Source organism: Macaca fascicularis, chromosome 17 (assembly GCF_037993035.2).
Source record: "Macaca fascicularis isolate 582-1 chromosome 17, T2T-MFA8v1.1".
Lineage (NCBI taxonomy): Eukaryota > Metazoa > Chordata > Mammalia > Primates > Cercopithecidae > Macaca > Macaca fascicularis.
In genome coordinates this window covers 18,461,733-18,489,302 of record NC_088391.1, presented here as the reverse complement: position 1 = coordinate 18,489,302, position 27,570 = coordinate 18,461,733, and the positions used below count along the sequence as shown (strand labels likewise).

The 27,570-nt window shown below is 38.0% G+C and overlaps 2 protein-coding genes across 5 annotated transcripts in view; one reads left to right on the top strand and one right to left on the bottom strand.

Annotated features, from left to right (window-relative positions):
• Positions 1 to 155: 155 nt before the first annotated feature.
• Positions 156 to 11,557, bottom strand: NHLRC3 (NHL repeat containing 3). Its single transcript, XM_005585702.5, has 7 exons — positions 11,172 to 11,557; positions 10,600 to 10,752; positions 10,177 to 10,324; positions 7,590 to 7,790; positions 5,423 to 5,514; positions 2,754 to 2,866; positions 156 to 2,230 (listed from the first exon to the last, which is right to left on the bottom strand). Exons 1-7 carry the CDS (start codon positions 11,253 to 11,255, stop codon positions 1,978 to 1,980), a joined length of 1,044 nt encoding a protein of 347 aa, XP_005585759.3. The 5' UTR covers positions 11,256 to 11,557; the 3' UTR covers positions 156 to 1,977.
• Positions 11,558 to 12,006: 449 nt separating this feature from the next.
• The window catches only part of PROSER1 (proline and serine rich 1), a 28,956-nt gene continuing 13,392 nt past the window's right edge, over positions 12,007 to 27,570 (top strand). For 2 of the 4 annotated variants that reach the window (XM_005585705.4, XM_005585704.4), the window contains exons 1-8: positions 12,007 to 12,698; positions 15,687 to 15,752; positions 18,152 to 18,220; positions 20,424 to 20,518; positions 21,805 to 21,898; positions 23,735 to 23,845; positions 25,567 to 25,650; positions 26,991 to 27,069. In XM_005585705.4, the coding sequence (XP_005585762.2) occupies positions 12,654 to 12,698; positions 15,687 to 15,752; positions 18,152 to 18,220; positions 20,424 to 20,518; positions 21,805 to 21,898; positions 23,735 to 23,845; positions 25,567 to 25,650; positions 26,991 to 27,069 (643 nt within the window). In that variant the 5' untranslated portion in view covers positions 12,007 to 12,653. Of the gene's footprint in view, positions 12,699 to 15,684; positions 15,753 to 18,151; positions 18,221 to 19,286; positions 19,357 to 20,423; positions 20,519 to 21,804; positions 21,899 to 23,734; positions 23,846 to 25,566; positions 25,651 to 26,990; positions 27,070 to 27,570 lie in introns of those variants that run through there. The other 2 variants (XM_074021886.1, XM_015439195.3) reach the window with 2 other exon arrangements.

Here is a 27,570-nt window from a genome sequence, read left to right as displayed (position 1 = left end):
AAGCTACATTCTTTAAATGTTGTAAGCAACTTCTAGTCATATTTATGCACATCAGCTTACACCCTAATGTGTGAAAAGCAGGATATTCTTTCAGCATCAACTTGTGATTTCATAATTGTTGAAATTCTTTAAATGAATAAAGAGTTATAGACTGCTTTTGTGAAAATAAAATCAAACTTTAATTGTGGAGCCAGATAATATTGCCTTTTCTTGCCAAAATTTTAATTTATACTTTTTAGTAGAAAACATAACACATTTCTCATTCATTTAACTAATTCATTCATTTAACTAATTAATCCAAATGAAAAAAGTGAAGTACTATAATCACAGGTATACTAATAAACACTTTTACAAAGATATTCAGAAACATTTGCAGCAGGTTTTATAAGACTCTGATATAAAACAAAGTAAAATAAAACATTTTGAATTGGCAAAATCAGTTTACCTAGCCTAAACTGCTTCAAAGAGGCATTTGCACTTCTTGTCCTGGCTTCATAAAACAAAGTAAAATAAAACATTTCGAAATTTCAAAATCAGTTTACCTAGCCTAAATTACTTCAAAGAGGCACTTGCACTTCTTGTCCTGGCTTAAAAACAAACCCTGAAATTACTTTCTTTTATCCAAATCAATTGACCATATTAGCTAATCTGCATAAAGTCTATGAGGATATGTTTTGATAAATGCTATAAACACAAAATTATGTCATATGCTACACAATTTACAGTAAAACACTGGGAAAAGAGGAAGCTGATGCGAGGAAGAGGGAAGAATGATTTGAAAGATTATAAAATGGCAAAGTTCCTCCAAAACCTATAAAAAGCTAAAACAAACTGAAAAAAAAAGGTCTTAGTTGGGAAACCAATATTCAGACCAAAGGAGGGGGTGGGAGGAGAAGATGTAGAAGGAGGAAAGCAGGAAATTATCCATCTTAACAGCTCAAAGGATTTGGCACATATCTATGTTATCTGAATAATCTTGAAATTTCTTTGAGGTAGACAAATGTTAGGAATAAGTTGAGTTCATGTAAAACAAAAAAAGAAAGAAAGAAAAAGAAAAAAAAAAAAAGAGAAGGAAGCTCTACAATCCTTGGTTATTTGTAAAAACCTCTTTTAGTAAAGTGCTTAGATGCCAGCCATTTTATTCCAACATTTAAAGGCTGATTGACGTTAAGTATCTTATAGGTAATGGACAAAAGCCAAGTTGGGCTTTAAAACAAGCTTAAAGCCTACCAAACTTTACAGTACGTTTCTAACTTTTTATACCTTCTTTACATGGAAATTATTGTTTTCTCCTCCTTGTCCCTTGATAAGCTCTTCCTGTTTTCAAGTCTGAGCTCAAATTCACTTCTCCTGCGAAGTATCCACGATTCCCTCAGTCAAATGCAGCGCTCCTACTCCAAAAGTCCCACTGCGCTCCAAGGTCGCTTTTGCTGTGTTGTGACTGTTGGCCCACTTGTCTCCCCACTGGACTGGAAGCTACTCAAAAGGCAACCCTGCTTCTTCATTTTTACGTGGTCAAGACACAGCACTCTGTGGGTACTCAAATTAATCAATAGTTCATCCTATTTACAATCTTTCAAGCAACTCATTTTATGTTAGTTGCACGATCTGGAGGTCTGGAGTTCTTCATATGAAATTTAATAAATTATCCTGCAAACTCATTTTTATTCCCATTTTTTTTACCCAGGGACAATCAGTCTACCCGGGCAAATAATGAGGTTGCGACCTTAGTCCCTCTTCCCAACCTCATTTTTTAGTTACATTCCTTTCATTAACATGTCCTTATACACTTACAAATAAAACTAAGTCCCAAGAGGGCAACAAAATATATGATTCTTAATGATATAAAAACAAATCTTTCTGATACTAGATCTTTTATACTAGAAAAGTAAATTCTTGTGCTTGAACATCATTTTTAAGCACTTAGTGAATTTGAGAATCTTAACTGCCACTTGAAATATTTGCAGGAAAGAAACATTATGAACCAAATGCAGGAACATAGCTATTCAAAGGGACATATTTTTGTACTTGTTTTGCTCCAATTTCTGCTACATAGACCGCTCCAGTCTTTCTGTCGACTTCCAGGAGATGTGGCAAAACTTGATCTGCTAGTTGGATTGTGCTGATCACAGAACACTCCCCAATGCTGCCCACCGGGGGTGCCACTACAACTGAGAGCCTGCTAAGATTCAGCTGGGCCACAATCAAGTACTTCCCATCAGGAGTAAATCTAAGGAGAAAGACATTTAACATAATAAATGTCTGTGAAATAAACATAAGGGGTTATTTTTTTTCAACATTTTAATCCCCTACTGTGCCAAACAACAGTAGGCATCTACTTGCTGAATGAATCTTTTAAGGAGAATTTTAATTTAATCTAATTCTGTTTATGAGGGAATAAGATGTCCATGATGGTAAGCAAAGCCAAAGATTAGCTTAAAGTTTTCAAAAGTATCAATATCATAGTCCACAAAATGAAACTAATGAAGAACTGACGTTAGGCTGGTTTTGATTTTTGTCCTGTGTTTAAAAATTTACCAAGTAAAGGCTAGAGGAGAGGTCTAGCATGTTATTTCTTGTGTTCACTTTATCTGGGATCTGAAAATCTCGGATATCAACTTTCTCTGTATATTTCTATTTTCCCCTGATTCAAAATTAACAATAAACATTTTAAACTTTCAGCTAGCTATTCAGAGAAGTGAGATATGTACACTAACTAAAACAAGCATTTGGCAATAAAATGAAACAATTACCTGACTGAAGAAGGTCCCTCTTCTGTGAAACAATTATTCCATGCTCCTAACCACTCCCCAGTGTCTTTATCAAATACTTGGATTCTTTTATTTCCTCGGTCAGCAACCCACACCTGAGAAACACACAAAAAAAGTCAATTGAAAAATATCCATAATATGAGAAAAAGAAAGGGAAAAGAACATTTATTTTCATTAGTTTCACATACAATATCTCACTTAAGAGGATTCCAAAGAAGGTAGTATAAGTCCCATTTTCAGATGAGGAAAAACTAAAGTTCAGAAAGGTTACCTTCTCTGAAGTGAGCTTACAAGTGGGAGAGGCACAACTCAAAGCTGTCTTAACCCAAAGCTTATAATACTCTGTCTACTGTTCTAAATGTGTGAATAACTAAAAAGCTGGAGTACTCTACCATAATGCAGGGGATCAGTAGATAATGAAAAGTGACAACATTCATTCATTCCTTTAACAAGCATTCATTTTTCAATGAGTGCTACTGGCTTGTCAGCTCCTGGGCCAGGCAATGTGACAAAGAAAAGCAGCCTTACTTCTCGAGAGCTCAAGATAGCAGGATGTGAGGTATTCATTCATATTGCAGTATCATTAAACCCATATCTGCTATTACCAAGGTATGTACAGAGTGCTGAACCAACTAAAGAAGCTTGAGATATTTTAGCAACACATAAAGAACAGTAATAGGTTTAATTTAGGTTTGTTATACACTGTAATGGGTTATTAAGGAACTTGTTATAAGACAAGAAGTGAGACGCATTCTAAATGATATTTCATGGCTACAGGCACGCAACTTAAAGCATAAAGGGAAATGGTTTTTGATGACTTATGGCCAGGGTTGTAGAGAGGTATGAAATAATGCACTGGGAGTGGGTCAGTCCCATTTACTTCTACCTCCCTGCTTTTGGTCCTTTGGATTTCTTGGGTTTGTGAATTGAGAGATTATTTCTTCACCAGTAACCCTGACTACAACTTCATCAGTGTGTGCGAATTTTGGTAGCCATTGAATTCATCTCCAATCAGAAACAAATCAAAACTCACTACACCATTTAAGAAACTTTATTAATGCCAAAATAAAGCAATTTCTCAAGGTCTTTTCCTGATCTATGATCCTTTACTAAGGATGGGTTTTCTTAAAAGATTTTGAGATTAGTATCCCAGACAAATGACCAAGGAAGAAGTACAGTTTACACCCTAGGATGGAATGATACTTTAGATTGTAGTATTATCTTTCCTGCTCAACATTCAGTGAATTTTGATTATGGGAACTCCTGTTTAACACATAACAAGAAGTCTGGAACTGACTAACCTTTCATATACGGTCGTGGTGATGATTAAATGAGTTAATTATGTAAAATACTCAGAACAGAATTGCTATTGTTATAAAACAATTGTGTATAATTGACACTCTTTATCATTCAGGAATGCCAGAGTACCCCCATCAGATGATTTCCAAGGCCTTTTAGAAGGGTGTTCCTCACCATGATGAATTTACCTGGGTCAAGGTTTCCCAGGCTCTGAAATTTGATTTTTTTTTTTCTTAGCACACAATGAGTCACCCAAGCTCAGAAGGATAATGTGCAAAAGTTTAATTTAAACTTTCCAGTTCCCAATTTACATACAAAGTTCACATGGTTGATTAACGTCTTATGGCAGATCAGAAGATTTAATGATCAAAACATTCTCATTTTTGTCAATCAATTATGATTAGGAAGCCAAGTCATAATTAGAAGTTTGTTTGCTGATCACTGAATCTGCTAATCCAGTAGAAATGGATTAAATGCCTAATGGTATGAAGGCAAGCAGCCTAATGTATCCATTGTGTGTCAAGACATTTAGTCATTTAATAAATAAATAGGACTACGATATACTAGGCACTAAGAAATAAAGCAAAAGAGATTCAGTAAGCACTCTCAACAGCCTAACATCTATTAGGGGAGACAGACAAATGATTATAATATAGCATGGTAGTTACTATGATAGGAAGTACAGGCTGCTATGGGAAAAGGAGGAGAAACTAATATACAAATTTTTTGGTGGGGGTTTTGTTGTGAAAAGGTAACCTCAAAGAAGTCAGATCTATGCTTAGAAGTTGAGTCAAGGCAAAAGAGATAGTAGCGAGTAGGGCAGAAAAGAGAGAAATTGATTGAAATTTGTTGGCTAAAGCTTTCTGTTCCCTAAACAAAGTGGAGCTAGTGAGAACAAGAGTTTGCCTAGGTGACTCTTTTTCAAACTTCCAAGATTAACCTCTCCCACTCCACTTTAGATCAGCACTTTTTTTCTTGAGAAGTGAAAAGATATGCAAACACTTTTAGCGGAGTTTTCCCAGTAAGCAGGCAACTTTTTCTTTCAGGCAACTTTATGTTCAGATCCATTATTTGTTCCTTCTATCCTTTTAAATGGTACAGGAAATCCATTGTGCTCATTTCTAAATATTTGGGGAACCCCCTCACTATACGACTCAGACATTTGTAAGGAAGTATGTGTGCACACCCAGCCCCAGAGTAATTACCCAGACATACCCACTAACACACGTCTCCACATGCCCAGACACACATGTATACCACAATCTATATATACATGCCCAGACACAGACACAGACACATGCACAAACATATTCAGATGGATAGTCCCAGATACAATGACACTGTATTTTTACCCGACCAGCTGAATCAAGTGTAACACTGTGAGGTATGTTGAACTTAGCAGGCCCTGTCCCATTTTCTCCATGCAGCCAAAGGATCATGAAATCTATAAATGATAAAAATATATAGTCAGAACAACATATAGAATGTCTCATGCATTTGCATATTTTATGAAACAGGTTACAAAGAACTATTTAATTACACCGCTGGTTCACTTGACTATGCTTTCTCAGCTTTCCTGTCTATACGCCCACTTGCCCATCTCTTACAATTAATTTTTTTAAAGTTCCTTCTCTGCTTTAGGCAATTAATCTACTTCTTTAATTATTATCTCCACTTGAATTTTTCATGACTGCTTCAAAATCAGTTTAGGGTTTATGCCATCCTCTCCCTAAAACTGGTTCCCCTTCCCAACTTATCTGTTACTTGATATTAGTATTCCACAGACCTTAGAAATTCACATTATGGGCCGGGCGTGGTGGCTCACGCCTGTAATCCCAGCACTTTGGGAGGCCGAAGTGGGTGGATCACGAGGTCAGGAGATCGAGACCATCCTGGCTAACATGGTGAAAACCCAACTCTACTAAAAAACTTCAAAAAATTAGCTGGGCGTGGTGGGGTCGCCTGTAGTCCCAGCTACTCGAGAGGCTGAAGCAGGAGAATGGCCTGAACCCGGGAGGCGGAGCTTGCAGTTAGCCGAGATCACGCCACTGCACTCCAGCCTGGGCAGCAGAGAGAGACTCCGTCTCAAAAAAAAAAAAAAAAAAAAATTCACATTATGATTTTACCATCTATCTCCTTTATTATCCACTATGGTGGGTTCAACTGTAGTCCTTTAAAAACATGTCCAAGTCCTAACTCCTGATACCTGGGAATGTGATGCTATTTGGAAATAGTTTTTGCAGATAAAATTAAATTAGGGATCTCACGAGATTACCCTAGATTTAGGGTGGTCCCTAAATCCTTATTCAGAGAAAGAAGGGAAAGACTGGAGGCACAAAACCACACAGAGAAGAAGGGGCTGCCATGTGAATATGGAGACAGACATCAGAGTTATGCTGCCACAAGCCAAGGAATGCTTGGGCCACCAGAAACTAGAAGCGGCAAGGCAGGGCCTTTAGAATGAGCACGGCCTACCAGATTTCTGACTTCTGGATTCCAAAACTGTGAGAATAAATTTATGTTGTTTAAAGCCATGCAGTTTGTGGCAATTTGCTATGGCAACCACAGGAAACTAATATACCCATATTCAATCTGTCTCCTAGATTTTGTTGTTTCTTTCATTGAAATTTTTGGATTCTTGCTTTATCCTTACCCTATACGTCCCTTTTAACTGTTATCAACCAAATTCAGGTACTAAATGATAAATTGACTACACAGCCTCCAAATGACAGAGCTCACTTGAAATAGATCCTAAAAGAATGTCTTATAAAACCTGCTGCTGTAACATCACTTTCCTACTAAGAAAACCTCAAAAACTTTACAGGCAAAAACATGGCTTTAATAATCCTTAAATAAGACTTCAAAAACATCCCAAATTGTATTTTATGCTGCTGAAAAAGTGCATCTTCACCTTCTTTCCTGCTAATAACGGCCTGTAGACCATGCATGATAAACCCTCCATGAATGTTCCATCCATCCTCCCTTCTCCTCCCACCAAAACCAGTTTAGTTCAATAACTACTTCCTTCATGACATCTGGTTCTATTTCTCCAGGCAATTTAGTTTCTCCTCCTAAGTCGATTTTGCTTTAAGAATCAATACCATAAACCACATTGCATTGTTTCATACATAACAGATCTGCACCTCCTTATACTAGAGAGGACAGAGAAAGGGCACTCAATAAAATGCTTGCAGATTAATCAGCCTGTAGGATATCTGACTCTGGACTTCTAGGTTTCTAATTTCTACACACTTATCTCCTGAGCCCACTAGAAATTCTCATACTGTTGCCAGGTACTTTTGGAGGAATCTCCTGGCCTTTGGTGAAGAAAGTCGGCCTGTTATCAGGATCATTTATTGTGGGCAATCATACATCTGTTTTTCAGTTTTCTGGCAGTAATACACTTAGCTCTTTACACACTGCTTCATACACAACACTTAAAACATTATACCAAGTATCAAACAAATTCAATCCAATTTATAATATTTTTATAATACCATAAACAATTAAGTCATGTACCTTGGGACAGTTTGATCAATCTGTTATTCAATCCTCCATCTCCATCCACAATGTAAATATCTCCTGTGTCCTCTACATATAATTCTGCTGGGTTATCAAACTGCAAAGGATTCAAACCAGTGCCTTTTTTGCCTGGAGTACCCAAGACTTGAACAAGATCACCAAAAGAACTGTATTTTTTAACAGTATGACCAAAGAATCCTATAAAGATAGATATGTACATCTCACAAATAAAACCACTATACAAACATTCAGATTTTTCAAGTAAGCTAAGAGCAAAAATTTGATAGAATTAAACAGTAATAAATGGTTGATAGACTTAGGAAATTACATATAACTAATAAGCACTATAGCTTCTTTGTAAATTATAGCCACATTTGATCACGAATTAAAATCTCCATTAGTACAAAATAAGCGGATTCTAAACTCAAATAAATAACATCCCCATAATTGACTCATTATACAGGAAACTCAGAATGTTAACAAAGTATTGGGGCAGCATTTTCTTTTTTAATCTTTTGACCTTGAATAAGCATTGCTTATGAAAGGAAATCAAGAAGAAAATGTAAAGGGAACAACTTATATTTGAAACTGTTACTTCAATCATTCACATACAGATCTTAAATTTCAGTCAACAAAAACATTCTCTATGGTACAGAATTTTTTTTTTTTTAACTGCATTTTCACCTTGTGGAGACATTCAAAATGCAACCCCTCAACTTTTCTTTGCTAAGAAGAAAATAATCTTTGTAAATCATGAGTATCTTATTTTCTCACGTTAAAATTTCTTTAAGTTAAAATTAACAAGCAAGAGCATAAAGCAGACTATCAATAAGGGAATATCATAAAGCAGTTAACAGAAATCAATTTGAAGGTACATATACCCAATTAATTGATAGGTATTCAAAAGACAAACCGGATACATTGAGCTTACCAGAAAGAAAGTGAATCAGCTTACATTACAATTCTCTGTTAAATTATTTATTTATTATTATACTTTTGGACAGTTGAGCTAAAGTTTATAGCAATAAAAAACACATAAGCCTCCAAGTTTCTAAAAACTAGCAAAAAAGACTACCAATAAAAATTTTTTTTTAAAAAAAGGCTAATTTGTAGCCATATTTTTCATTAGAGGAAATTTATTCCTTTGGGAAGTAGGAACATAAAACCGTCTTCAGATCTCTGGGTAGAAAATTAGCTGTAATGGAAAAAATGAAGAGATCATCTGTGCTCTTTTTATTTCTGGGAATCAATGAAGTCTTATTTTTAAAAATCACATGAATAAAATGAACTAAAAGTAATGGTCTTTAACAGTGGATCTTCAGGAAAAAAGTGAAAATAGACCCTCATTACAGTATTACAATTCACTCAGTGATAATCTATAGATTTTTTTTGGTTGAACCAGAATCTTACTATGTAAAACACAGCATGAAATAAACAGGCCATCAGCTGAGGCCCAGAAATCTTATGGGTTCTGAAAACAGCTGCGATAATGGCACTACTTACAGAAACTGAGAACTCATTATCTCTAAAAAATGGTATCTGAATCAGCCAGGACTGTAGCACCAGGATGTCCCTGAATTCAAGAACACAACTGAGCCAAGGAATGCCAGAAATAATGTCTTTATAATCCCATTTCTTCCTGAATTCCTAGGGTAATGCCAGGACATCTCAGGTATTGCTTTAAGCTACAGCCACAGGTGAATTGTTTCTCTGAAAACTTTCTCCATAGCTGCCATTCAGCTGTGCTCACTTTATTTTTCAGCTTTTTTGTACTAAAAATATTTGATGGCCGGAAGATTTCAGACATACTTCAGTCAGTAGAATTTCAAAAACATTAACACCAATTTCTGCAATCTTTGCACTTTGAGCAACCAAACAGTTACGATTTCACAATCTTTTATGAAAGAGAACTGGAAAAGGAAAATAAGAGTCAAGGATTCCCAGTCATTGCTTTTAGAGACTGCCACTTTATTTGGCTTCAGTTTAGTTATTTAATCTGAGAAGAGCAACTGATGCTTTAAAGAGGAAAAGTCCCTAGACAAGTTCAAGGAAAGATTATATTAACAGGCTCCTTGTCAAATTTCTTAATTCCACAGAAGCATAATATAAAGTTTGTTAAAAACATGTGATTTCGGCCGGGCGCGGTGGCTCAAGCCTGTAATCCCAGCACTTTGGGAGGCCGAGACGGGCGAATCACGAGGTCAGGAGATCGAGACCATCCTGGCTAACACGGTGAAACCCCGTCTCTACTAAAAAATACAAAAACTAGCCGGGCGAGGTGGCGGGCGCCTGTAGTCTCAGCTACTCGGGAGGCTGAGGCAGGAGAATGGCGTAAACCCGGGAGGCGGAGCTTGCAGTGAGCTGAGATCCGGCCACTGCACTCCAGCCTGGACGACAGAGCCAGACTCCGTCTCAAAAAAAACAAAAAACAAAAAACAAAACAAAACAAAAAAAATGTGATTTCATGAATCGTTAAAGAAATTACAATTAGATTCAGCAACTCTGATTTTAAACAACACAAACAAGGACATGTGCAAAGATGCGATTTCCAGTAAGATAATTTAATAGATATTAGTATACATACCACTTCCTACATCCGTGATCCAGATGGATTGTTCATATAGAGTACTGGCTGCAAAAATACCATGAGGTGTGTCAACTGTATAATTCCAGGCTCGTAGAAAATATCCATCCTCTGTGAACACTAATATCTTTGGGATGTTATCCCCTCTCTGAAGGTATACAAAAAATAACTAGGATCAGTTTTAAGGAAAGGTAATCTGTATCTTGGCGAAGAAAAAAAAATAACTGAGAATTTTACTAATATTTCAAAAACCACTTTCAAAATCTAACATATCTTTCACATTCGAAACCAAAATACTTGAAACCAACTCAAAAATAAATTGCACAATTAGCATGATATAAACGCATATGGTCAGTTACTACAGCAAGAGAGGAAGGTTGTTGTTTCGTGTTCCTAATTTTTTTAACTCTCTATTTTACTTACTTGACCTATGTAAACCAATCCGTTGAGGGAGTCAACTGCAACACAAAATGTTGTTCCGGTAAAATATTCTGGGTGCTTAGGCCAATCCACATCCAGCCGGTAAAGACTTTTCTCAGTTCTCCAGGAAACTGCAAAAGTAAAGTTCCTCAAAACCTTAAATAAAATCAGACAATTCAGATTTAGTTTACCCTCTAGGGAAGAAAAAAGGGTGGGGGGGGCGGATGGTAACAGGGCTTATTGTTAAGCATGCCTTGACAACTAGAAGTTTGCTGGACTGAAATAATTCCAAAGAAATGGGCTTATGTGCCTGAAGACCAACACGACCACAATAGAAGTCTGCAAATTATTTGAGGGTGTAGTAGGAGTTGGGAAAGAGGAAAATGGCGATGTAAGATACACAGATTTTTAAACTCAAATTTTATAACAGTCAAGGCAGTTCGGACCCAGGTGCAAGCTTTGAGACAAGCTACTGAGGGAACCAGGGCCTGCCACCTCCATCCCACGACCGTGGCGACGCCTCCCAACAGGGCTATCCGCACACCCGACAGTCATTTCCTCACTACCCAACTCACTGGAGAGCCACAAAAACGCGAATGCAAAACCAGAAATGCAAGAAAGACGCCAGCACCGGCTACGCAGACCCAGAATCTCGCCATGACCAGACTGGAAGCCAGGCGGGGGAGGGTCCGCAGGTGTCTGGGGGAGGACCTGACAGCCTCAGGCCCGAACGGTGTGTAGCGGCACAGAGGGTCTGCCCGGGGCCCGAAGACCCTATCTCCGGTTTCCCCTCCCTGGAGGCACGAGCTTTGAGTACGAAAGGGAACAGAGACTAGGGCGAATGAAAATCAAAGACGACCAGTTCCGGACTTCGTGTGCATTTCGGGGTCCCCGCCCTTATGTCAGGTGCTTCGGGCTCACCCAGTGACCACCCTTTCCCGCCCTCAGGGCAGTCCTCGCCGGTGACTTCCCGTGGCCACCAAAGTATGGGCGCCCGTAGATATGCCTTAATCGCTCGCCTTTTATTCTTTTTAATTCAGACGGCAAAATCAAAAGGTCGCACACTCAAACACGAGGTATGGTGGGGATAACATTCAAAATAATGACAGCTAGGCTTCGGGAAGGATTTTTGCCACATCCTATTCCTACCATCCAGGCATCCGCTATGGATGCCTATGTTCCCACACCAGGACCCCACCTCTGGCTTTCAGGAAAGAGGGGCCCAAGCTGGCGGCGCAGTGTTGAGTTTACTTGGGCGCGACTGGCTTTATAGTAGGTCCCCATGAGCTGGTGGGGGCTGTAGGGGTAACCAGGCAGGGCGCCTGGCGCTGCTGGGGCTGCGTTTTTCCGGAGTCCCCCTATGCGAGGCCGTGCCCCTCTTCGCCCGGCTCCCGGTGCTCTCCAGCCGCCGGCCCGCTCCCGGAAGCCGCAGGAGCTGGTAACAAAGAGCCTGCCGGCCCGCCTGCTGCCAGGGCCGAGGTACCCAGGAGTCGAGCGCAGCGGCTGGGGATGAGCGCGAGCCGGACCATGCGTCCGGGTTCGCGGCGGTGAGGGTCGCGGCCGGCGGCCGAGGCGCAGGTGCGGGTCGAGAGACCGGCGCCTCCCTCCCCGCCGCCCGTGGACTCCGAGTGCAGGTGTTTCTGTTCTGCCGGCCGCTCCACCTGGGCAAGCGGCTTCAAGAGCTACCTGTGGCTGCACCTGGCCCTCAGCTGCAGGGAAACGGCACTCAGCCCCGCCGCGGAGCCCGGGTTTTTCTGCAGAACTCAGGGGACCTGGCTCTTGCCCGAGGTGCCCTGAAGCATTGTGTGAATAAGCTGGGGAAGCCTGACTGGAGTGTTTTTTCTTTTTAATAAAAAAAGTTTTTCTGAATCTCAGTTTTTAGAATTTTTTTTTTTGCGAAGTTTGCAATACTCTCTACCTCTTCGCATCCTCTCTTGCTCGTGGAGTCTTTTTCCTCCTCAGCTATAAATATTTTTACTATCGGCGGAGCTGACCAGGGATGAACGTCTTGTAATTGCAAGTATAACTGTTAAAACCACGTCGGGGTAGTAGTCAAGATGGATAAAAAGTCCTTTGAAATGGTGCTGGATGAAATTAGAAAGGTAATTACACTCGATTCCAGGAATTATTTTATGAGATGAATTCTCGTGGTTTAGACTCTCTTTGAGGTACTGTGTGCAGATTGTGCAGCATGAGGATCCTAGGATTGCCAAATTGGTTTGAATTCTCACGTGTAATGGAGGAGTTTGTATCTTGATACGTTTCCAATACAGATAGAAATTAAGTTACGTTAACGCCGAATTTGAGACTCAGCGCAGTGTCGTGGGAATGATACTCAGACGGCCCTCCGTTCCAAAGCCTGCTTTACAAATCCTTAATAGCTCTGTACTTTGGGGCAAGTGGCTTAGTATTTTTGAGTTTATTGCCTCATCTTTCAGTAACACACGAGTGACTGAAAACTAGAGGTAATACGCAGAAAGTTTCTTTTATGGTAGTTATTATGATGGGGTTTTCAAATCTAAGCATAAGGTAGAGTGTATTTGTTGCGTTGGCCATGCAAAATTCGTGTCCTGATGTTAAGTGTGGCATTAAGTCTAGAGTCACGTTCTTAGGAACTGGCCGTCAATAACTTGAGGTTCAAATTTTTTTCTCCCGCTTTCCAAGTTTTTGCTGCTTTTTGAGGCTGTTGTGTGGATCCCATCTCCCAGAGTGAACCAGACAGCAATAATTCTGGAAGGTAGTCTTGAGCCTAACAATATCTCAAGCACAAAAATACCGAAAAGTTACTTATTTTAAAATGTAAGGACTTGGTGCACCATTGTTACATCAACACACGGTGCTTTCCTTCGGCCTTCCGGGCAATTATTCTTCCTCACCTGCATACCTTTACGACCCTTGACTGAAACGGAAGAAATTGTTCCCAGGTGGTCTGGGGCTTATTTCAGTTTACAAAGGTGTTATTAAAATTGTCTCTGGTCTTGCACTTTTACTTTGGTTTTATACAGCTTTTTTCTTTTTTCAAACTGACGTGTTTGAGTTTTCATATTTGATAATACTGAACGTTCTTTTTTGAACAAATTCTGCTTTTGCAAATCCAATGTGTCCAATTAATTTTTGAAACAAAATGTTGGTTTGCTAACTATATGCCTAGGAATTTGTCGGAATTTGTTCGTGAGCTGATTTTTAATTACTTTTCATGAGAAAATAATTGGTGAGTCCAAGTAGACCGGCAGATTTTTACTTTTGGAAGATACAGGGTCTCAGTGTGCATATTCTCTTCCTAGTGTCATTAAAATGTCACAGTAAATTCTAAAGAGGGGAATGGGGAAATTTTCCAGATATGAAAGTCCTGTTCACATGAGATGGCAGCTTAAGTCTATATTTCTGGTCAGCAGTTAAAACATGTCTTCTGCTGGCTTTGCGGAATGATTAGATACATCAGCGTTGTCATGGTCTATTAAAATGGAATAAACTATTGGCGTATCTAAATATGAGCATTACTATTGATTTTTTTAAAAATTGCTCTTTGTAAATGTAAGTCAGTTTAAACCAGGTCATCCCTTGAGTATCACAGTGAGTTTATATAATAGATAATACTGGTTGTCATTACTGTCATTTGAAACTAGTGGCATTTAAGAAGCCACTAGCTAGAAGAACTGGGAAAGGGAGTAGAAAGGGGGAAAAAGCAATGCTTAATTGATTACTCAAAAAGGAGGGAGTAATGCTATTACTTAGTGAGCACTTACTTTGTGAGCCTGTTTTTAAGCACTTCTCCAGTCATGATTTATTTTGATTCTCTTTACAATCCACGAGGTGTAGGCACTGTACTTCTTACTTAAAGCTGGCGGCCTACTCTCTGTGAGGTTAACTAGTCAGCTCAAGACTCCCCAGGTGGGAAGTTGGGGGCAGTGGCCGTATTCAAACTATGCTTGCAGAGCACCATGCTGCCCTGCCTGGGTTTACAGCTGGGTCTCTCAGGCATTGATGGAAGAATTGAGATATGACTTGGCATCAGTACAATCCAAGACCTTGTTCAGAAACTTGTATTTGACTGTGTCCGATTATTATATTGATAGTAAAACTCCTAGGAGTACATTATTTAGAATGCCTTTTTCTCCCTTTTCAGTGAATATTGAACTACTGAGCACCCAGGATACTTCAGCTGACTGGTCATAATACTTTTTCCTAGCAGAATGATATATGTGAAAAATATGATTATAATTATTTTGTAGTACAAGCAAAGGGATTCGTTCATTTTTAATGATTAGTGGCTACCGACTTAAGACAGCTGTTTCCATCGCTAAGATGAGCAGATAGCTGCAAGGGGAGCCTATGTGATTTAGTGGGCTCTAGATAGTGCTGCATCAAAGCCACCAACTTCTCCCTCACCCACTGACAGATTCCATAAAGGAAAGGAACCATCACTTATTGATTACCTATTACGTGTCACATCTAATGTCTGCTATTATAGTTTTCATGGTAACTCTTTGGGGTTAGTGAATGGTGTTCCCTGTATGAGTGAGGAAACTCAAAGGGAATTCAAATACCTCTCAAAGTCTACACTGCCAGTTTAGTGGCAGGCACAGACTTAGAATTCAGGGCTTCTTGCATTCTTATATCCCTGTAGAAATACTGAGAGCCTCAACTAGACCTTGTCTTATTCTTCCTGTCACTTAGCACATAGATATTCAATAATTGATGAATAACAACATCTGATATGTTTAATCTTAAAAATGACAATGTGATTGGATTTGGAGTGTTTTGAAACTCTTTAATTACGTATTTAGGAATTCTAAATGTAACGCGTACTAATGTTGAATCATGTCTATTACAATTGTATTCCCTTTCCTTGTAGAAGCGGGTAGGGAAGCCCAGCAGATCTTCCTGCTTGCTCAGTGTGTCCCTCACAGTAGGGAACCTGGAAAGGTGGAAGGAAGGGCCTCTCACCACAGTGACCTTAGTTCCTCTGCATGACAGGGCTGAAGTAGACCTGCCCCTGTTGAGTTGCTTAGGCAGTTTTGATAGATACTTATTACCGTGCTGTTTACGTATATTAATGCTGTTTTACTGTGTGTGTGTTTTTTTTTTAGGCTGTTTTGACAGAATACAAATTAAAAGCAATTGAATATGTGCATGGATACTTTTCTAGTGAACAGGTATTCCTCATTATTTGTTTAAACAAAGCCTTCTTTTTATACCAATGTTCTGGTTAATGTCTGTCTGCTGGCCGAATTCAGAATTGCTTTTACCTTTTTGCTGTATTTATTCAGGAACTCGAGAAGCTCCCAGTTTTGGCAGAAAACTTCACAGAATTTATAATTCAGGGACTAAGCACCTCTCCACTTTCACCCCAATTCCTATTTTAAAATGATTTTAAATATAGGGTCTTAAAGCAATTCAAAGCGTTTATGGTTCTGGGCACAATATCAAAGATTTAGAAAGTTGTAATGGTAAATTTACCCAAATTTTTATAGTTATATGTAAGACAATTACAAAATTCATCATGTAATATAAAAGAAAATGTGAACAAATAATGAAATGTTTTTATATGAAGCCACTAGATAAAAATTTCAACAGTAAGAAAAATACACAGTGTTATTAATAAATAGTTGCTGTAACTGCCGGAATATTAACATTTTAAGCATGATGGTTTAGTGAAAACTTCATTCCACCTTAGGGGCAGTTTGCTAATTAAAATAAATGTGTGTCACACACACAAGGGGGCATGTTTCTGAGGGATAGTTAGAAAATTCTTGATAGGGAAATCAGGTATAAATATTAATAAGAATGTCTGGAGAACAGCTCGGGGAAAGGATGGACAATAAATTACATATTGAGTTAATAAATGCTCCAATTGAGTTAGTAAATGGTCCAACTTTTCATTGGTTTCTCAAGAACTTCAAAACTTGAAAGCATGAATGACCTTAAGCCTGTAGAAGTTCTGCCCACTAAATTCTCAAAAGCTACTTTATGATTTGCATTTATGGTCTTTATGTCAGTTTTTCAGCTTTCCCATTGCTTTACAAAGTTACTTTATGATCTTAAAAATTTAAATGTTTTGGCCAGGCACGGTGGCTCACACCTGTAGTCCCAGCACTTTGGGAGGCCGAGGCAGGCGGATCTCTTGAAGTCAGGAGTTCAAGACCAGACTGGTCAACATGGTGAAACCCCATCTCTACAAAAATACCAAAATGAGCCGGGCATGATGACTGGTGCCTATAATCGAGAATCACTTGAACCCGGGAGGCAGAGCTTGCAGTGTGCCAAAACCGCACCCTTGCGTTCCAGCCTGGGTGACAGAGCAAAACTCTGTCTCAAAAAAAAAAAAATTTAAATGTTTTAAAAAGATTTATAATTTCTTACAGCTAATAGCATTTTTTTCTTGTGTGTATGTGATGTACCACCCCGAGTGATGTTTCCACTTTGCTAAAGTCATTGCAAAGTTTATTAAGCTTACTTTCTAAATGAGCTTATTGTATTAAAGATTTTTCTTTGTATCTTAGATGTGGTGGCTTGTAAAATTTTATGGTTGGTAAAATACAGCATTTATTAGATATTAAGAACATTATTCCCATCAAAGTTTGAAGGACTTATACTTTTATCAAATTAACTGGAAAGTATACATAATACTTACTTGCTATATATGTCTCTATAAGGAGTAAAAAAAAATTTTTTTTTAAGCATATTTTCAGGAACTGTCTTCTTGTATCACTTTTTTCCCCCTTTGGAATGTCTTTGGAGGCAGTGAAACAGGGTGGTGGTGATCATGCTGAGACCTCAGTGTCTTGATCTTTATGCCCTGTGCTCACCTCTTATTGGCTATCTCATAATGCTTCCCTCATTTGTTTGAAATTCTTAGGTGGTAGTGGGAGCTGGTCTGAGCTGCACAGTCTGAGCTCTCAAATGATGTATCATTTAGGGGCTGCTGGAGTAATTCATGTTGATTCTTGACATTTTTAAGGGACTAGATTTATGATTTGAGTTTATGCCCTCCAGATTCAAGTTAAAAGACCTACTAGGACTAAAGTTAGTGGACCTACACTAAAACATACCACTGTGCCCTTGTGAATGCTCTTCTCCCCTCACATTGAAAAGTTTTCCATTCACAGTCCATCTTTATATTCCTAAGCCGACATTTGATCTCTGTCTAGTACTTTGAACCATCCTTTTCTTATTAGGATACTTTGTTTTTTCTGTATTGTATATTTTTCTTTCTTTCTAGACCAGTGCTGTCTAGTAGAACTTTTTGTGATGGTAGAAATGTTCTCTCCTGCAGTGTGCATTATTGTAATTATCAGCCTCACGTAGCTCTTGAGCACTTGAAATGTGGCTTGTGTCACTAAGGAACTGAATTTTTAAATTTTATTTGATTGTAAGTGATTTAAGGTTATGTAACCGCATGTCGCTATTCTATTAGCACAGTTTTCAGACTTTAATGCCACCTGTATCACCTGGGCCTGGGCTGCACACGTTGAATTATAATGTCAAGTACTGAAATAAATCTTATAGAAATGTTTGCAAACATGCTGTCATTAGAGCTGTTCTTTGTTTTCAGGTGGTTGATTTGCTGAGATATTTTTCCTGGGCCGAGCCCCAGTTGAAGGCAATGAAAGCATTACAGCATGTAAGTAACTTATTTTTTCCTTTAGAACGTAGAATTTAAGTATTTTTAATTTTCCCAGTTGTCTATAGTTGATTTCAGTTGTAATTTATTTGCATTAGAAAAGCAAACTCTAAGCGTTATTGTACTTTGATTGAAAATAGCTATGTTAAAAAATTAACATTTTCCAAACTGTACATTTGAATTGTATGCCACAGTGTCCTGATTGGCAAGTTAGAGGAAAACTTCACTGGCAAGCAAAATATGGGATTTGAATTCTTAATGGTTTTTTGCACTTCTGTTTTTTTAATATCCATCTTCACCATCTTTCTGTTTAGTCTTAGAAAAGTTAGTACTGTCCAAATAAATTTTCAGTGATGATGGAAATTTTTATATCAGCACTGTCCATTATGGTAGCCACTTGAATGTGCCTCATCTGAGGAACTATATTTAATTTTATTTCATTGTAATTAGTTCAAATAGGTACATGTGCTTAGTGGCTACTATATTGGATAGCACAGCTCTAGAACCTAGGTCAGCAGGAGCATCTAGATCACACAGGAGTATCTGCCTGTGTAGGAAGATTTTTGAAGCAGTATCAGGCCTGGGTATCTTCAGTGAAATCGATTTACAGATCCTTGACTTTCTAAACTGATGAGCCTAGGAAAGTATCTGGGTCTGTTAGTGCTACTTTGTGACCTCCTCTTTAATATTTGCTTTTTTACTGCTTTACTAAAGAAAGAGTTTCCGCTCCTGTTCTCTGGGGATGAAGATGTTTCTCCAGGTTCCAAAAGGACAGTGCTTTGCTCTTGAGAGGGAGAGCAAAGCAAAGAGGCTCTATAAGAAATACTGATAAGGGGCTCAGGGTGGTGGCCAAGCCTGTAATCCTAGCACTTTGGGAGGCTGAGGGAGGAGGATCGCTTGAGGCCAGGAGTTCTAGACCAGCCTGGGCAACATAGCGAGACCCTGTCTCTACAAAAATATAAAAACTTTAAATTAGCTGGGTGTGGTGGTATGCTCCTGTAGTCCTAATTACCCAGGAGGCTGAGGGAGGGGGAATATTGATGAGGGCTTTGCTTTATTTTATCAGGACAACAAACTCATGACAAAACTCTGAGGCCTGCTTGCCTGTCTCCCTGCCTTAGACTTAAAATTCAGAGGTGAGAAGGGTATCACAGGGACAACTCAATACACTTACTTGAATTAAATTAAGTCTGACCTTTTCTAACAAAGTCAGTCTGATTTGATTGTTTTCTCACTGAAGACTGATTTCACCAATTAGTTTACATGGTAAATATTTCCATAAATTAAATGAGCTAAATTAGTAGTTTCAGAGTTCTCACAGATATATAAATGTATTTAAGAAAATCGACCTTTTATGAGTATTTAAACTTCTGATAAAATTGTTAGGTATCAATTTAAAAATATGCAAAGGGGCATATAGTTTTATCAATTCTTCTGGTAGTGCATAAATAATAGTATGTGAAAACCACTGTTCCAAATTTTAGGAACTCTTGGATATTGATTCTAGCCAGTCTTACTTCTTATGTTGATGTTGCTTTTAATTTTCCTTCACTGTTAACATAAATCTCCAAATTGGCCACATCTTCTGGATGTTCTTCAAAAATAAAGGTACCCTAGTCAAATAATCATGTAACTTTCCACACAATCTTTTTGCATCACAATGCACATTAAATTAAAATAAGACTTAAAGTTCTGCAGTAGAGAAACCTGTTTAACCCAGCTTTTCCCCTACCTTATGTGGCTAGTGTAACCTTTTTTTGAAATAGGTTTAACACCATGGAATCACTGATCTGTGGCATACTTAGCCCCCTGAGGAGCATAATAATGTTTTTCTAACCTTTGAAAAATTTAATCTCCCATATGTATGAGTATAACCTTTTTATATAACCTTTCTGAGGAAAGTAATACTTCTAATTTTTTTAATTATGTAAGTGAACACATCGAGAAATGTGGATTAAAAAGAGCTTGTAGGGGAACTTAGATCTTCATTAGATCTTCAGCTGAAATGGTTACATTGATAGAATATGAGTATAATTCATTTATTTTTAGAACTTTCTTTTGAGTAAGTGGTTTTCACCTAAAATGTGATATATTTTATCTAAAATGTTTATATTAAGAGCATTTAACTATACTTCCAGAAAAAGGTAATTTCTGGCATGAAAATTTCACGTGTTAAAAATAAAATTATTTTTTATATTAACAGAAAATGGTGGCTGTCCAGCCGACAGAAGTGGTCAATATACTCAACTGTTTCACTTTCAGTAAAGACAAACTAGTTGCTCTTGAACTGTTAGCCTCGTAAGTATTTCTTTTTCTTTTTACTTCATTGGGAAAAAATGTGGAAGCCTTTTAAGTGTCTAAGTAGTGTGTGTTAATGTGTCAAAATTCTGGTGGTAAAAGGAACTCTAACAAAATACAGTCAGAAGCATAGGGATACATTCTGATTTCCTCATGAGAAAAAGTATCTAGTGTACTTATTACACACATGGTTATAACTTATAAAACGAAGGGGCTTAACAAGATTGTTTGATTTGATTTTTTGTATTTCAGTTATTTGCTTTGCCTTCCTACTCTGAAAAGACAGGAATTTAAGAATTAGAGATTCTTTCACTTACTGACACAATAATTTTTTTTTTTTTGGCAAAGTGCTTATTTTTTCTGAGCCTTATTTGCCTCACTTGTAAAAATAAGACTCTTACCCACTTAATAGGGTAATGAACTCTAAATATCAGAAAGTCTGTGAAAGCACCTACCACAGCATTTGACAGATGACCGTAATGAATGTAAGCTCAAAAAGACAAGGAAAGAACCTACTCCTTTGCGTAACTGAAGAGTGGATAAGTTATTTATTTGTAACGCATACATTTTTAAGTCCTTTTTTATATTCATAGGTGTCCATGAAAGCACAAAATTAAAATAAAGCACAAGATAAAACTTTACACATTTAGCATAAAATGACTTTTTTTTTTTTTTTGAGACGGAGTCTCGCTCTGTCGCCCAGGCTGGAGTGCAGTGGCCGGATCTCAGCTCACTGCAAGCTCCGCCTCCCGGGTTTACGCCATTCTCCTGCCTCAGCCTCCCGAGTAGCTGAGACTACAGGCGCCCACCACCTCGCCCGGCTAGTTTTTTGTATTTTTTTAGTAGAGACGGGGTTTCACCGTGTTAGCCAGGATGGTCTCGATCTCCCGACCTCGTGATCCGCCCGTCTCGGCCTCCCAAAGTGCTGGGATTACAGGCTTGAGCCACCGCGCCCGGCCAAAATGACTCTTATGCATTTTGCACATGGGTGGTTTCTCTTGCCATAGCTCTCCTATCACTGAAGAGAGTATATTTTGAAAAAACTCAAAATAGTGATTTTTATTTACAGTATTACTGTTTTACTTTTCAGTAATCAGATAAACCTGTTATTATATTTATATGTAAACATTATTTAAATTGAGCTATTAAAAGTAAATAGTCACACTTTTCTGCCTATGTCACGGGGAAAGCTTACCTCAGATATGTTTGTGCAGTAAACAAAGATTGTTTACCTCTATGTATGGTCAGGTTTTTAAACAAAAAGCTAAATTGTGTTTTCTTGGTAGGAACATTATTGATGCACAGAATTCTCGTCCTATTGAAGATTTATTCAGGATAAATATGTCTGAGAAGAAACGATGCAAGAGAATACTTGAACAGGTAGTTTTCTGAAGATTGCCATGTACTTGGTATGCTGGTTTTTCTGAACGTTGAAGGCGAAAAAGCACCTTGCTTCTTACTAACTTTGGTGAATAACTTGAATGCTGTTGTACAATGGGTTAAAAATGCACATCCCTGTGGTCTATGGAGTGGAAATAGAGCTGGTTGACAGGGACAGTCAAGGGGGAAGAGATGGCTTGAGAGTGAGAAGTTGGTTGGCCACTCAGCTTGAACCTCATGGAAATGTTTATGTCTTGGTCCCTTGGTACCTTTGTCATGGCTTCAAGTTTTTGCTTTAAACTTTATTTAGGAACTTAACTTTTCAAAGTTGCTTTGTTATCCAGTTTATTTTAAATCAGATTCATAAGAGATGAATATTAAAGCAAGTTTATTAGTTAAAACTACAGTTTATTAGTTAAAAATCTATAAGAATTGGAGCAATAGTACTTGTCCAACCTTGGAAAACTTGATTTGTCATCTAAGATAGTTACTTCTAAGGTAGGATTTTGATGGCTGGAAGCTGAATTCATTAATTATTATGAGCCTGGCAGTTCGGTTGTATTTAATACTCACAGACTCCTTTAAGCCCAGGGATGGTTTGTGAGCAAATTTGCCTTAGTCATACATTGTTGTAGAAGTGTTAAGATCTGAGCCATGTTTCTTTACTTTAGTAACTTCCTTATCAGTTTTCTTGACTAAAACCTTTAAGGCAACATGGGTATTACTGCTGTAGTTTTCTTTCTTATGAAGTGTTCCGAGCATGTCACTTTCCTTCTCAGAAATTTTCTGGGCCTGAGTGTTATGTGGAATAGGCCCTCTGGTCAATGTAAGTTAGTACAGCTTTTCTACAAGGTAAACTTGAAGAGCCTTTAAAATACTTATACTTTTTGGCCCCAAATTTCTACTTCTAGGAATTTATCTGAAGGAAATGTTGAAATATACAAATTTATATATAAGGGCATTCACCCCGGTATTCTTTATTATAGCCAAAAATTCAGATGATTTCAGGATTGGGGTATTCAGTAGAGGGGCTGAGTTATATAGCTAATTTACATATATGTATTGTGAATGGATTTATACAGCCAATATGTAATACATATAACATTGTACATACTTGGGAATATATATATACACACACACGCACACAGCTGGATATTTCTATAACATAATACAGATACATTGGAATATGTGTTGCCTAATACAGTGTTTTTTCATTTATTAGTATGTATTGAGCACCAACTCAGTATGTGTTTGGCATCATTTAGAAGCTGAGGATGCAGTAATAAACAGACCTAAATCCCTTCCCTTACTATTTCTCATAAATACGTAACAGTATGTTGAACATTATTACTTGGTTTTTGAACGGTGTTTAGCTCTTTGGACCACCCAATGTCATGTTATTTGTTTATGTTGTCCTCCACTGGGTTGTAAAGAGCAGGGACCATGTTTCTTTCATCTCTGTGTCCTCCTTTCCTCAAATGTAACATGACCTTGGCGTTTGTAGATTTGAACTGTTATTTCTTGATAGTTGAAGAAATGGGACATATTAGATAATAAAGACTTTTTTACACCATTTACAAAATCTGTTGTGAAGACATTCTTTGAGTCTGTTAGTTGCAACATTATTATGTTACCATTTTAATTGTTCCGTTTAAATAAAGTGATTTTACTTATTACTTTTGGTCATATTCACCACTGTAAGTGCTGAATGATGTATGAGCAGATTGCATGTAGTGCTGTTCCTTAACTCATTTTTTTTTTTAGCTGAGCTTCCCAATGTTCAGAATACTTGACTTTAAGAATTTTTTTCTACCCCTCTTCTTTGTTATATTACAGGCTTTTAAGGGGGGCTGCAAAGCTCCTCATGCTATGATATCTTCTTGTGGAACGATCCCAGGAAATCCATATCCCAAAGGAAGACCTAGCCGCATAAATGGCATTTTCCCAGTAAGCATACTTCTATAGCTATATATGAAACTTCCCATGGTTAAGTATGAAGTGTAGAATAAGTTAATGGTATTTAAAGGAAAGGAATTTTATGTCAGTAACTTAATTCCTAGGCCCACCACTGATCAAAAGTTCATGTCTAAACTTCATTAAAGCATTAAAGATATTTATATAAAATCTATAGAACAAGACAAATAGAAGAGAGGATGATTTTGTTTTATTTTTCAAAGTACTTTAGAAGCACTGATTTACATTTAGTAAAGGAACAGTTCTCAAATTCTCAGTATTGTTACAATCTCAGTTTCATTCAGTGAATTGTGTTTGGGAAACTTTGCATGCAGCGTTTCCTTCCTGGAGAATCACACTGCATATAAAGGCTCTGAGAAGTATATAAAAAAGAAACTTGTTTTTATATCATCTAATGTTCCTCGAACCTCTTTGTAAAACAACTTTCTCAAAGAATGTTATATTTCTGTTGCTGCATAACAACCCCACAGCTTAGTGAATTGAAGTAATAAACGTTTATCACCTCCCATGGTTTTTGTGGGTCAGGAATACTGGAGCGCTTAGCTGGGTAGTTCTGGTTCAGGTCTTTTCATGAGGTTACATTCATCTGAAAGTTCGATTGGAGCCCAAGAATAGCGCCTCAAGGTGACTCGTTTACATGCTTGGCAAGGTAGTGTTGGTGGTTGGCAGGAGTCCTTTGTTGTCCACCACAAGGACTTTTTTGTAATGCTGCTTGGGTGTCCTCATGACATGGCAGCTGGCTTCTACCAGAGCAAGTAATCCAAGCAAGAGAGGACAAATGGAAGCTGCCTGGAAGTCAGATGCCATCCTTTCTGCAATATCCCATGCGTTACACAGGTCAGCCCCATTCACTCTGGGAGGGAATCTGCAAGGGCAGGTAGGAGATGAGGATCGGTCAGGGACATCTTGGGAGGTGGCTGCCACGCTAGTATATACCATTTAGCCACACACACTGTTAGGGTGATGGCACACTGCAATAGTCTATCAACTTATTCTGATCTGTAAATTTTAGCAGTCTTAAATAAGGTCTCATTTACCCTTGACAATATAAATAATCACACTTAATCTTTATAGAGAACACCATTTTTTCTTATCCACTTTCAACTGTAACATAGGTACTCTTATTCTTTGAGGATTATGCATACTGTGGCATTGGAAGTTAATTTCTGATTGCTCCTTTTTGTGAAGGAAAAAAATTAGAACATACTGTATTCCAAAAAAAAGCAGTAATATAGTAAAACAATGCAGCATAACAACTATTTACATAGCATCCACATTGTGTTCAGTATTGTAAGTAATCTAGAGATTATTTAAAGTAGATGGGTGGATATGTTTAGGTTATATGCAAATACTGTGCTGTTTTATATAAGAGACTTGAGCATCATGTATTTTGGTATCTATGGGGGAGGCCCTAGAACCAGTCCCTCTGGATACTTGATCTTTTCCTGTCATTCTGTGTTTTTCATGTTCACTTCTGAGTACCTTTGCATGTGATACGAGAGTTCCATAGCATAGGAGGACTGAGGACCTTATCAGGGTCATGCCGCCAGGCGGTGCAGAATTGAAATGGGAATGCAAGTCTTTACCCTCTTACCAAGTCCTTTTCTTCAGTGTAATCCAGTGAGGTTGGTTATTGTTATTGGTTTGAGGGGGTTTGTTCTTAATTTTGAATTATCTTTTTTTTTTTTAAATAGGGAACTCCTTTGAAAAAAGATGGTGAAGAATGTACTAATGAAGGCAAAGGAATAGCTGCACGAATTCTTGGACCATCCAAACCAGTATGTTTAGAAAAGGATGAAACAAGCCCCAACTCCTTCCTACTTAGTTTTCTTTTTACTCAAAGCATAAGTTTTATTTTTGTGTTGCAAAGTTTGAAGTATTCTAGAAATTGTAGGAGAGTGAGAGAGTGAATGGTTGAGGGAAATATAAATATTTAACAGTATTAAGAGCCCCTTTGAGGTTAAGCTTTTTATTTTAAAGTAAAATCAGTCAAATTGCTTTCAGTTTTTTCTCAAGAAGCGTTCAACTGTTCAGTTGCAGATATGGAGTGTGAAGAGTTTGTTTTAACTCAATTTGTAGTTTAGCTGAATCAGTGTTAGTGAAACCACAGTGAAGCCAGGAGGTTGAAAGTATTTGCAAGATGGTGATTATAATGATTGCACTGTAAACAGGACAGGAGAAGACAACCCCATGGGTTGAAGGATCTTTGGAGTTGAAGTACTAGAGGCCTGCATACAACCACCTTGCAAAACCTGCCCGTCCACATGACAAGAACTCCAGTGGAGTAGTTTATGGCAGAATAGTCACACATCGTGGTTCTTGCACAAGACTTCAGATAGGGCCACAATTATGGGAGCTGAAAATAATCTGGCTACCTTACCACCAGGAGACCCTTTCCCCTGCCTCGCAGGCATGCACAGGCTCTCTCTGTAGGTAAAAAGTAGAGCATTTATTTAGCTTAGCTTCAGGTACTTCCAGTTTTCTAAAGACCAGTTCTTTGAATGCTTTTTGTTACTTAGATAAGCTCCATCAACTGTAAAATAAGTACTGGTGGATTTATGGATTTCAAAGGGCGGAACAACTAACATCCTGAATTCCTGATTCCAGTCTACATTCTACTAGAGGTGTCAGAATGCCAAATGCTAAAGCAAACAGTGCTTTTTGTCTTCCAAAAGGAGAAAAGAGGGTGGGAATGAGGATGAATTCCTCTCACCGTAGGAGGATGTTGCCACTGGGAGTTCTTGCGTCATTTGAGATTGTAAAACCTAGAAGACTTCTTGTCTTTGTTATGGAGGAGGAAACAGGAATTCTTGGTGTAACTTAGTCTGGGCCTGGGAGGAGTTTGCTGTTTACGATGAGGTCTAACCCCTTATTGGAGATGATTTTTAAAAATAAACACCTTTGTGACCATCTTTGGCAAGATCTACGTTTGGAATTTAATAGCAACCACATTGATTAAAGCAAAGAAATTTCCGTCATTTGTCATCGCATGTAGTCCAGTAGTTGGTATGCTGGGACATTTTTAGCGTATTGGGACTAAATATTTTGAAAGACAAGTTGCCAAGGAGACGGCTTACTTGGTTTTCTTCTAACTGCTGTGTTTTCCCCCATCTTTTAGCCTCCTTCAACATATAATCCACATAAACCTGTTCCTTACCCAATACCTCCATGCCGACCACATGCAACTATTGCACCAAGTAAGGAGTTCCCTTATTTTTTACTTGTTTTTCTTTTTTGCTGTTTATTTATTAAATTGAAAGTAAGTGCTGGTCTATGTGCTTGGGAAATCTGTAGCACCTCTGATATGCTACTGTGAGCTTAATTATGCCCATAGTTAGCTAGTAGTGTCCTGGCCTCCAACACTGTAGCAGACAGTTTATTTAGGATATTTTCTTTATGATAAATTACAGATTATTTTTAGTCATTCATTATTTATGGGTTTTCACTTTGGTAAATCATCTTGAATTCCTTTTTTGGTAGTTGGTGTTCGGAGGAGTCATTAATGCATTTAACTTAAAAAAGTCAAGTATATGTGTTTGGCAGGAAAGACAAATAATTTAAGTATAGCAGGTTCTGCCTGCCATGCCATTCACTGAGCTTATCCCTGCAATGAGGATGCAGTGGGAAATAGGAATCTCTGGTTGTTTCATTTGGTGTCAGTTTTCACGTAACTCTAGACCTAGACCTCTATCTAAAAT

What these genes read in the sequence shown, in the direction of transcription:
- NHLRC3 (XM_005585702.5), bottom strand. Translation starts at nt 11,255, where the DNA reads ATGGCGAGATTCTGGGTCTGCGTAGCCGGTGCTGGCGTCTTTCTTGCA. An exon ending in GATTGGTTTACATAGGTCAA is followed by an intron (nt 10,325 to 10,599) that starts GTAAGTAAAATA and finishes GTATACCTTCAG; the next exon opens with AGAGGGGATAACATCCCAAA. An exon ending in GAGGGACCTTCTTCAGTCAG is followed by an intron (nt 2,231 to 2,753) that starts GTAATTGTTTCA and finishes CTTTCTCCTTAG; the next exon opens with ATTTACTCCTGATGGGAAGT.